General features: G+C 37.5%; 1 protein-coding gene across 6 annotated transcripts in view; it reads left to right on the top strand.

Annotated features, from left to right (window-relative positions):
* The window catches only part of scn8ab (sodium channel, voltage gated, type VIII, alpha subunit b), a 59,825-nt gene that overhangs the window by 28,089 nt on the left and 19,411 nt on the right, over positions 1-12,325 (top strand). For all 6 annotated transcript variants that reach the window (XM_067460019.1, XM_067460017.1, XM_067460022.1 and 3 more), the window contains 6 exons: positions 2,570-2,863; positions 5,863-5,995; positions 6,102-6,340; positions 7,417-7,590; positions 8,278-8,634; positions 8,951-9,427. In XM_067460019.1, the coding sequence (XP_067316120.1) occupies positions 2,570-2,863; positions 5,863-5,995; positions 6,102-6,340; positions 7,417-7,590; positions 8,278-8,634; positions 8,951-9,427 (1,674 nt within the window). The remainder of the gene's footprint in view (positions 1-2,569; positions 2,864-5,862; positions 5,996-6,101; positions 6,341-7,416; positions 7,591-8,277; positions 8,635-8,950; positions 9,428-12,325) is intronic.

Genomic DNA, 12,325 nt, shown 5'->3' with positions numbered 1-12,325 from the left:
AACGTAGAACACGTCGCCATTCTGAGGGGAGGAACACCTGTTTCAGATCAATTCTGGGATCTGTATGTTGTTGTTGAGAGATGTGAGGAATGGCACGGGAGCGCCATACTTTCGCTGGCCCTGTGAATTATTTAACCACCCACTATAAATCTTTCATCTGATGAGAGCAGTAATATAGTGTGCTTAGGCAGGAAGTTATACTCCTGTGCCCCACCCTGCAAATTCTGCTCATATCAGCCTCTCTGTGATAATGGATAAAAGCACTGTATTAGGTAATCGCTGCCTTTAATTAGAAGCTAATTTCATGACTTTAGTTTTTACCGTGTAATCCAACATTTACCCCTGGTAGTGTTTCACCCCTTGGATTTAGCATGAAAAGCCACTGTTAAAGATTGTTATGGATATTGAACTAAAACTATGCAATCTCCTTAGGACTTTTCCATTGCAGCACTACGGTCTCAACCCTTTACCAGTTCAACCCACTTTTCCTCAGTGAGTGATCAGAGAAAAATAGTCCCTGCTGAGATATTTGGGCCTCTTTCTGCTGTACATAGTCTGCAGTGGTCAACCTCTCCATTAGGGAGAAGGCTCTCAGCCGCACCGCAGAGAAAATGCCTGCGCTAGCAACTAGCATTCTGCATTATCAGTGAATTTCTGCAAACAGTTAGAACTCTGCAATATTACTGGCCTCAACTAGCATCTTGGATCATCTGTGAATTTCAGATGGGAAGTGATTTTTAGCCAGAAGCAAGCGTTCTGCAGTAGGATAACTTCTTTTTTGGTATAGGAGCAAGAGTGCACTTATGTGAACACACTGAGCTACCGTTAATATTAAATGTTTCCCACTGAAACAGCATATACTATGTGCAAAAAATTAATTGCTGGGATTGTGAAGTTTGGGTGTTGCAATATTCCAGAACAAAGTCAGACCAAATGCAAATTTACTAAATTGCTAAATAGCTTTTGACACATTATAACACAATATTTGGTTATATTCAGTAATTTCAAGCAGTGTTATTTTGGTATTATTCATACAGCTTTATAATATTTCTTAATGTTTTGAATGATCTTTTATTTGAATATTTTAATTTTAAGTAGTTTAATTTGAGTGTGTTTGTGTGTATGTGTATATATATATATATATATATATATATATATATATATATATATATATATATATATATATATATATATATATATATATATGTTACATTATTTAATTATAGTTATTTTGCCAAGACAACCTTCCTAGTTTTTCATCTAATATTTATATTTTATTTTAGCATTATTTTTTCAATAAGTTTAAAGGTGCTGTATGTAGGATTGACAGCTAGTGGTCAAAATAGGTACTGCAGTCCAAATTCAAAATGTTGGAGATCGTTGTTTCCCTGCCCCCTCCTCCTCAGACTCGACGCTCCCATGGGTTGGCAGCATGAGGACACGCAACAGGAGTGAGCGCAATTGACAATGAAAGCCGGACTGTAAATTGATGAGTTGATTTATCCGCATTTTAATAATCTCTCGTTCATAGAGATTGTTAGGATGCCGAGGCTTTTTAGGTTGGGTAGAAGTGTGCGTTATCGCACAAACCAAAACAAACCGACAATCCGACATCGAACGCACATTTCAAAGTAGAATAACTGGCTGTAGCATTGTTTTTCTGAAATTTAGCATGTTTCCTAAATATCTGCAAACATATTATGGTATTTTTAAGCTTTAGTAAAGTAAAAAAACGTACCTACAGCACCTTTAAATTGTAATCCAGGTGTACATGGTGTGAATTATTATTATTTTTTATGAGCTTGGAAGCTATTTTTTCACGTTTCAGTGGTCGATGCACATCGATGAGTTCCCAAATCATGTAACATAAATACATTATGAACCACATGTAGTTGTTTTTGTTAAACAGAATGACCATGCTGTTCTGTTATTCTTAAAATCATTAACACAGCCGTCTTTTATTTATTTGTGCCTATATCTGAAGCTATATTGAAAACTCCAATCTCTATGTTTAGTGCCAATGCCAAAGCTCACGTGATTGCCAACAGCTTGCCATGCATTAAGTCATGACGTGTGACTTACTGACCAACTGCTTTGACACGATTATCAGGATTACTGACTCGTAATGTATGCAAGCAAGAGCTCAAGATCGTCTAAATTGGCATAGTGTACGCCCAGCCTTAGTTAGCAATAACAACACATATTAAGTCTATTAAGAGGAAAGCATGAAGATATTGAAATTAAATAAATAATAAAAGAAATAGGAAGTATATATAAGACTGTGAGCAAGGTCTGTTTTGAATTAATTTGATTTCTGAGTTATGAAAGAATAGAGAACAATGGTTCTCTGAATACCAGAAGTGACCTGCAGGTAGCGGTTAAATAATTAATTGAATGACTTTGGTCAGCAGTTATAGTTCTCCACGTCTCTGGGAGTCACTCGTTGGCGGACCACTCAGAAAAAATAACGAGAAAACGCTTTCTCTTCTCATGTTTATATGTTGCACTAGCTTCCTGCACTCACTGAAGATTCCTCATTCTCATGTGTGCCTTTCTGCTTTTTTTACAGTCCCTGTTGAGTATCCCTGGCTCGCCCTTCATGTCCCGCCGCAGCAGTATATTCAGCTTCAAGGGCTCGGAGAACGAGTTTGCAGATGATGAGCACAGTACGGTCGAGGAGAGCGAAGACCGCCGCGGCTCCCTCTTTGTCCCATACAGGCGCAGCAGCTACAGCGGCTACAGCCAGGGTTCCTCACGCATTAACCCACTGGCACCTCACCCAGGCTGCAAGAGAAACAGCACAGTGGACTGCAACGGAGTGGTGTCTCTGATCGGGCCTGGGCCCGGCCGGCTACTGCCTGAGGTGAAAATAGATAAGGCAGCTTCTGATGACAGTGTAAGGACGTCCACAGGGGGCAGGTTCAGAGTATAGGCATGACAAAAGTGGCCGATTATGATTCCAATTCAGATTTTACCTCTCTTTTTCCCTTTTCATTTACCGCATTTTGACTTTGTCCTTTTCTTCACTTAGTTTCTCGTCTGTCTATTCTTCCTCAACTCCAAAATGATTCCTTTTCCTCCCTTTCTTGTTTCTTTTTTCCCTCTTGTCCTGATTAACAATCCTACCAGTCCCACTCCCTGCCAGTGCTCTCCCTTTGTCAATGGCATGGCCAATCAAATAAATAAAAAATTGGGAGTGTTTTCGAGGGGTCCCTTTGTACACATTAATGCCATCTTTAAAATAACCCCTCACCTCTAAATTTAATTTACATACTAATTACATTACCACATTACATAAGGTACCTACAATATTCTTCAGGTCACACTTAACCTACAACTTCATGCCAACCTCAATTTTTTTTTTCTTTTTTTTTTTTCTACATATATAATGTTTTCCACATTGATTTCTCATAATTTCAGGACCACTCTGTTCCCTTCCAAATAAAATGTGATGCAAGAATAACCTAACCTTACCTTTCCAATAACAGCATTCTGCCTCGTTTTAGTTAGCATGGTGGATTGACATCCTTATACTCTCTTTGCCTTCTCCTCCTGTGTGGTAAGCATGATCTCGGGCCCAGTTTTCACCCAGCTGTACAGCATGCTGTCGAATATGCAGCCTTCACCAAGTAATTGCAATTGTAAAATCTAAATTAAATTGCTTTTAAATTGAAAGGAACAGTAAGAATAAACAGATAAAGTGTATGCCCTTTTCACATAGCAGTTCCAGTACATTACTGTAAAATTACCAAAAGGATTTTCCAGTACCAGAAAAGTACTGTGCTCACAAACATGGTGTGATGTCATCCATTTGTCTGGCTATCACCAGACCAAGCTCAATTTAAAATTGAACATTGGTCTTGGGAGTCTGCTATGTATTTTCTACTGCACAAAAGGTGTGCTAAAGGAGCATTATTCAATGACTCTGTACGCAATATGATAGTCCTTCATCCGATCAGAGCACCAGAGGCACGTATACTTGACCCATCGCTTCTCTATCCGTCATCATGTAAAACCCACCAATAGCTCGCCAGGTGGATAAGCCAGTCTGTGATTGGTTTCCGCAAAAGTTTAACAGAAGCAGTAGAAATTAATATACAGATTTCCAGACCGATATGCAGGTCGAAAGTATATATCAGTACCAAAATACCGGTAAACTGTGTGATGTAAATCATCAGAAATTACCTTTAAACGCTGAGCAGTTTTCTTCATCCACCTGTATAAAGAGAAGAGCTTTAGTTTCATTTTAGTAAAACAAAAATACTTCTGATTGACAGAAGATGATCACTAAAAACACAAGACAGTACTGCAGTTACTATAGTATGCAATAACTGAAGAAGTGCAGCACTGATGAATGGAAAAAAAGCATAATCTCGAGTGCGAGAGCACAGCGGTCAGATGTTCATTTAGCGCATGTTTGCATTGAAAAACTATTAAAGGTAGTGAAGGCAATTACGGAGAAGCTAGCAATAGCAAGCTAACTTTGAAATCATAAGATCCCAGCCTTCATTCAGAGCACCTCTAAAGCCACGCCTCCTTTAAAACATATGAACGCATATTTAGACCCCTTCAATTATTGATTGCTATCAGGATGTGAAGTGAGTTTCAAACTATATAACAAAGAGTGTTTATTACAAACATTGCAGCAGATCTGTCAACAGCTTCGACAGAGCCTAAAGCAACATACATCAGCGCGTTCTGACCTTGTGCGTGCTCATACCAGTAAGCTTGGTTCTTCGTTTACACACAGCATCATACCAGTAATTTACTGGGTATTTTACAACTTCTCATAGCTGGAAATTGCCAGAACTGATTTACAGGTAATTTACCAGTAAAGAACTGTATGTGTGAAATGGGCTATTGTCTTGACCAACACCCACAATACCAAGTGAATTGATATTCAAGAGATTTTTCTAATGGCAGTTAAAACTGGGCCTTAACCAATGTGTAAATTGTCTTCTTGCATGATGATATTCTCTGGAGGACAAGCAGGCAACCTTTTGAGCAGCTGGCAGTGATGAATGAATGAGTTTGTAACTGAAGTAAAAGTAATACAAAAATATATATCTTTCATTCACAATCTCAGATATTATAGAGTTAAATTAATAGTTCAGCCAAAAATGGGGGAAGAACAGCCTCTAGTTTTGGAACTACACAAGAGTAACAATGCCTGATTTATCATTTTTGGGTGAATTATTCCTCTAAACAGTGGTTATCAATTTTTGACTTCTAGGCCCCTCACTGTCAACAACATTATTCAACAGAAATCACACTTTTACAATTAGACTACCTCATATAGTGAAGAACCCTGGTTCTTTTGTTGTTTTAGATTATTTTTCTGCTTGATTTGTCTTCATTTAAATCCTTCTAAGTAAACTTAAGGCCTCATTAGAAGGGTTGAGATCCACTGCTCAAGGTTTCAATTATTTATACTTTAGTATAGTGTATAAAAGTCATGAAAGGAAATCTTTATTTTAAATTGAGAGTTATGTATGACTTATGCAGATCATAGCTACTTACTGTTGGATGTCTATAAGAGAAACTATGGTAGGTCCATATCCTGTTATCTTGTAAGAATCAGATTATATTCTATTAAAGCAAGTCAATTTGAGAAGTATGGATATAATTATTTACAGAGTGATTTACTGAGGGAATCCACTTTAGGAATATGTCAGCAGTTCATCAGTGGCTAAATGGAACAATAACGTTGAGAATGAGTTGGGCTTGTGTTTTTGTCAGCTTGTGCATGTGTGTTGACATGGGTTGCATGGTTCCATCTCTGCCACCATGCAACCATGCTTCCAAAATCCTATCTCTGGTTGATCTTTGTCTTTCTTCACCTCATGTCATTCCTGTCCTCAGACCACAGAGGTGGAGGGGAAGAGAAAACACTCAGGTTCTCTTATGGTGTCAGTGGACCAGCTCAATACTTCCTTTAGCCGGAAAGAGCGAGCCAATAGTGCAATGACTGTTGTAACTAACACGCTGGTGGAAGGTATAGTGTAATGTAATATCTATCTATCTATCCATCCATCCATCCATCCATCCATCCATAATATTTTTATCTTCCTCTCTTACCCTTATTTTTTTTGTCACCACAGAGCTTGAGGACTCTCAGAGAAAATGTCCACCCTGCTGGTATAAGTTTGCCAACACGTTCTTGATATGGGAGTGCTGTCCAATCTGGATTAAAATAAAAGAGATAGTCAACCTCATAGTGATGGATCCATTTGTAGACCTGGCTATTACTATATGCATTGTGCTGAACACAGTCTTCATGGCCATGGAGCATTATCCCATGACAGAACAGTTTGAGGGGGTGCTTTCTGTTGGAAACCTGGTAAGAATGAGACCGATGTCATTAACTGTTTTGAAATGCCTTGAGCATGACATGACTTTCTAAAAACATGGCGCTTGTATTATGAGAAGTTTTTTTATGTATTTAAATTTCCAGACCTCACTTCGTTTTTTCACTGCTCTGCGTTTCATGTTTAACCATAATAACCCAAAGGGGTCACATTCTTGTACAAGAATGAAACAGAATGCAGGTGTTTGGAGACACATTTTTTATGGTTTTGCTCAATCAGTAGCACATAATTTTGACTTCTTTTAAAAAAAATTATATATATATATTTTTCCTTTGTCTTTATTTGTGGCCCTTTTATCTCATATATAGGTTTAACTGATTGGCATATCCTTTAATTAATTGAATTGCATTTTAAAATCAATTGACAGCCCTAAATTCAATGGTTTCCTTTCTCAGTCCTAACCATCTTCTCATTTCTGTAATGAGCAGCAACACTGGACCCTGTCCCACATTTCCATTTTAAGTTATGTCTCTGGCAGTGCTGCACTGATTTCTACTCCTCAGTTTATGATGTACCTACATTGAAAATGCAGCCTGCATTAAACCAATTTTCCGCAATTGTTCCAGTCTCTAGTATCTTCCACAGCCCATCCCCTCCTTCTCATATCCGATTTAGTGTTCTCACAGTATTCATGCTTCCAATACTGAGGAATTGAGAGATACAGTATACGTGTAGGCACTTGTAAAGGAAGCCAAACTTTTACATTTCAAATAAATTGTGTGGGTTATTACATTGATAAACTGTAAAGGTATGATCAACATGTCCAGTGATAGAAATGTTCACATTTTTAATGAAAAAGACCTATTTGACGGTTAAGCATTTATTTATTTGAAAGTTCAAATTTGGTCTTTGCAATAGAGCATTCCAGTAAATGCTATCTGGTAATTACCACAAAATAAACCCAGACATGATTATATATATCTATAATCTAAGCAACTTTTTTCTATAGATACTAACATATTTATCTACAATGTAACATTAAATTTTCCGTCAACATTCAGGTCATCCTAATAAAAAATGTCTTTGTCTACTTTCTTTTTTATCTCAGGTGTTTACGGGTATCTTCACAGCTGAAATGTTTGCAAAACTGATAGCCATGGATCCATACTACTACTTCCAGGAGGGCTGGAATATCTTTGATGGCTTCATTGTGAGCCTGAGTTTGGTGGAGCTGGGGCTGGCCGATGTAGAGGGACTGTCTGTGCTCAGATCCTTCAGATTGGTGCGTTATGAGTGAAGACATGTCAGTCCATGCACATGTATTTGTATGATAGAAAGTACCAAATTGTATTAGATATGCAAGCATCACTAGTGTCTTGCATTTGCATCCATCCATCTCTATTGTTGTAGTTCGGGAATATTTATGTAAATAATGAATTGTGTATATTAGTTTTTAATGTGGTATCAGATCTAGTATCTACTGGTATTGGTATCGGTATCAACTACTGACATTTTGATATGACACCCATAGTTGTATATACTCTACCATTCAAAGGTTTGGAGTCAGAAAGATTTTTTTTTTTTTTTTTTAATTAATACTTTTATTTAGCAAGGACTCATTTATTTCACATAAATGCTATATTTTTTAATGATATTTATTAAAGAATCCTGAAAAGAAAGACTCATGGTTTTCACAAAATATTAAGCAGCACAACTGTTTTCAACATTGATAATAAGAAATGCCAAATCAGCACATTAGAATTTGAAGAATCATGTGACACTGAAGACTGGACTAATGCCATTACAGAAATAATTGATTTAAATTGTAATAATATTTCACAGTATTACTGTTTTTACTGTATTTTTGATCAGGTACTTCTTTCAAAAACATTCAAAAACTCTATCAAACTCCACATTTTTAGGTAGTGTACAGTGCCTCATATTTTCTGATTTCTTCTCTCTCATACAGCTGAGGGTGTTTAAGCTGGCTAAATCATGGCCCACTCTGAACATGCTGATAAAGATCATTGGTAACTCTGTGGGAGCTTTGGGAAACCTGACCCTGGTGCTGGCCATCATCGTCTTCATCTTTGCTGTGGTGGGCATGCAGCTGTTTGGAAAGAGCTATAAAGACTGTGTGTGTAAGATCGCACAGAGCTGTGAGCTGCCCCGCTGGCACATGAACGACTTTTTCCACTCCTTTCTTATTGTGTTCCGGGTGCTGTGCGGAGAATGGATTGAGACCATGTGGGACTGTATGGAGGTGGCTGGACAAACAATGTGTCTCACTGTATTCATGATGGTGATGGTCATTGGAAACTTGGTGGTGAGTTTTAAAGTTTCCCATATTGTAGTTTGTTCTGCTTCTTTGTCACTATTTCCTCCCTCAGTGTAAGAAATGTCCTGCAAGCACACAGGGTGTCCTATGTTATTTTCTGGTTCAGAAGGATGTTGTTGAAATAATGGCACATGGATTTTAAAGTCTTCAAACAAAAGGTGCATCCAGGATGCATTGTGGACACATAAGGGCATGTCTTGGTTGAACCAAAAAATGACAGAGCCTATGGTCTTGTGGACTTAAAGTCTACAATCAAATCCATAATATTAAAAAAATCTAAAGTAGTGATCTTTCTCTTGATCAGGTGCTGAACCTGTTCTTGGCCTTGCTGCTCAGCTCTTTCAGTGCTGATAATCTGGCAGCCACAGATGATGACGGTGAGATGAACAACCTGCAGATTTCAGTGATCCGCATTAAGAAGGGTATCGCTTGGTTCAAAATTCACGTACGTCTCCTGGTGGCACACATCCTGAAGAAGAAACCTTTGGAAGACGAAGATAAACCTCTTGATGACATGTATGACAAAAAACTCAACCTCATGGGTAACCACACTGGTGTGGACATCAAATGTGGTGATCTGAATTACCCCAAGAATGGTAATGGCACCACAAGCGGCATTGGTAGCAGCGTAGGAAAGTACATGATTGATGAGGAGCCCATGTCCTTCATACACAACCCCAACCTAACAGTACGGGTTCCCATCGCTGTGGGAGAGTCGGACTTTGAGAACCTCAACACAGAGGACTTCAGCAGTGAGTCGGATGTGGAAAATAGCAAAGATGTGAGTATTAATAAAGTTCCTTTCAAGGAAAGTCAGTTCACTTGGCACCATAATTACAATTTACAATGGTAGTTATTTCAGGCATGCAAGACCAACTTCTATCTATTTGGAATATATTCAGTCTTTGGTATTAAAGGGACAGTTTACCCAAAAATTGTGCCATACGTATACGACGTTCTTCTTTCAGACGAAAACAAACAGATTTACATTAAAAATGTCTACGAATTATATTGGAATTTTTGGGCATCAAAATTTGAAGCCCAAAAAGGTGTATCCATCCATTATAAAAGTACTCCGCACAACTCGGAGGAGTTAATAAAGGCCTTCTGAAGCGAATCGATGGGTTTGAAAATATCCATATTTAACACGTTATGAAGTGAAATATCTAGCTTCTGGCAGACTGCCTTCTGTATTCAACTTACAAAAAGTGTAACTGGCGTGACGATGATTTTGGACGTACCATAAGTGATTTGAACTGTGGGAGACGTTACACCATCTTCGAAAGGTGGTCCGTCGGAAAATGCGGTAGGCTGTCCGCTGAAAGCTAAATATTTACTTTATAACGTGTTAAATATGAATATTTTTTATATTACAAAAACCCATCATTTAACTTCAGAAGGCCTTTATTAACCCCCTGGAGCCATCTGGAGTATGTTTATAATGGACCTATGCACCTTTGTGCTTCAAATTTTTGGCTGCCATTCACTGCCATTATAAAGCTAGGATTAGCCAGGATATTTTTTAATACAATTCTGTTTGTATTCGTCTGACAGAAGAATGTAATATACAACTAGAATGGCTTAAGGGTGAGTAAATTATTGGATAATTTTCATTTTTGGGTAAAATATCTTTTTAAGCACAGGTTGAAGTGAATGATGAATGATTGTCATGGTAATAGCAACATTCTTTACATCACCAAAGCAACATCAGAAGCACCTCTGATACTAGGGGCAGATGTGCATCAGAACTGGCATATTTTAATGCAGTATTTAATGCAGAGAATTTGGATGCAGCACAGTTTAATCACGCATTTTAACTTTCCTTTAGATTTTAGACTGATGCAAACATAAAATTATTAGTTATTTTTCATTTACTGTAAACTCTACAATCTTAGAATAAAACTGTATTATATTAATGATACAAATTATGACTTCATATATTAAAACTAAAGCAGGTGCTGAGGTTATTGTAAAAATTATTAGGCTGATTTAAACCAGTGGGGGAATATTTTTTTTATCTAGCCCATACTGCATTCTTTGAGGAATTGAAAATGGCTTACTACTGCTTACTGAACAGAATTCACAAGGATCATCATTTTGAGTCCATGTTGCTTTTTGCATCATTTTACTTCAGAAAGATTTGGCTTGTGTATGCTGGCTGTTAAGACTTTCTCGTCCTGGTACAAAATGATTATTTAACAACCAGCCGCATAACTTTATATATTTCCTGAGGCCATAATAGGGCTTTTTGCTTAAAGATGACTTACTTATTAATAAAATAACAAAACAAGGCTCCATAAGTCAGTAGAGGATGACTTATCAAATAAATGCAGATTATTAGGACTGCACAGCAATTGTACAGCAAACTAGAAAATTCCACACCACCACATATTTTGTTTTGGATACCTTGAGAATAAATTGTTTAAATGTGTATATATTTTAATTAATCAAATGGTGAGAAGCAGTAATTAAAGGAAGTGTGATCAGATTATGACTGTGTGTTTGTAGAGCCTGACTAGATGAAATCAGTCTCAGTAGTTGATTACAGGCTGCAGATTACAGCAGTATGGGTGGATTAAGGCTTTGCAGGCAGTTAAAGAATGTTGAGTTGTGCTATTCCTGTGATTTATTGCCTTGCTGCTTCTGCTGAGTGCTGAGCCACTCAGCCAAAGAATAGATGCAGTCCACCAGATGATGTAATGTTTTTCCTTTGTATATATATATATATGTGTGTGTGTGTGTGTGTGTGTGTGTGTGTGTGTGTGTGTGTGTACGTTTCATTAAAATTAGGTTATTAAACCTGTGATATACCCCTCAGAACAAAGCACATAGCTAGCCCCTTAAAGGTGTTCAATAGTTTTCTGTTATATGTATTTATTAACATGCTACCAGGGAGCAGATTGAACCAAAAATGAATGTCAGCGGTCACTTCTCATCCAAAATCAAATGTAGTTTTAACATATGCAACACATATATTTCTACTGACTCTCCTGTCATTGTTCTGGTCGCCTTGCAAAGACTAGGTCACCTTGACCTAGTTTAGGCGTAACAGATCCAGTGCTGCTGAACTACATGTGCTGAACATCTAGCCAGTGGCATTAGAGTAGATCATTTGTGTTAGCCAGTCAGAGCAGTGCTGGGTGGGTCTTCATTTTTGATTGGTCTGGCTGGGTTGTGGAGGACTGCAGTGGTGGCATGGAAGGGTTGTTTTATGTTTTTGATGCTTCCGTGTGTGTATGTATATTAATGATTAGGGTTTTATAAAACGGCTGTGTCATCTTGGCCAGCTGTGATCAGGGTCAGGCACTTCCAGTAGGATTGGAAATGTGTTTGTAAGGGTATGCATGTACCTGTGTTTGCATTCTTATTAAATTAGGATAGGTGCTTGGAGTAAGAGAGTTTGATGACACTGAACAGTACATGTTACAATAATATAATATGATTTTAAAAGGAAGCAATTTAAATGTAACATACTCCATGTGCAGAGATGTGACTAGGCTATCCGAATGCAAGTTTTGAGTTATTATCATAATCCATATATCATGCATGCGTTAAAACCAAAAGGAAATCATTCCAAAAATAATAATAAAAGGTCAATTTCGAACACTGCTTATATTATATTAATTATATTATTTTATAAATATATTAAATCAGATATGTTGCTCTTTTTGTCTCGGCT

Source organism: Pseudorasbora parva, chromosome 12 (assembly GCF_024679245.1).
Source record: "Pseudorasbora parva isolate DD20220531a chromosome 12, ASM2467924v1, whole genome shotgun sequence".
NCBI classification, from domain to species: domain Eukaryota; kingdom Metazoa; phylum Chordata; class Actinopteri; order Cypriniformes; family Gobionidae; genus Pseudorasbora; species Pseudorasbora parva.
The sequence above is the reverse complement of the archived record's forward strand: the minus strand, read 5'-3'. Positions and strand labels throughout refer to the sequence as shown.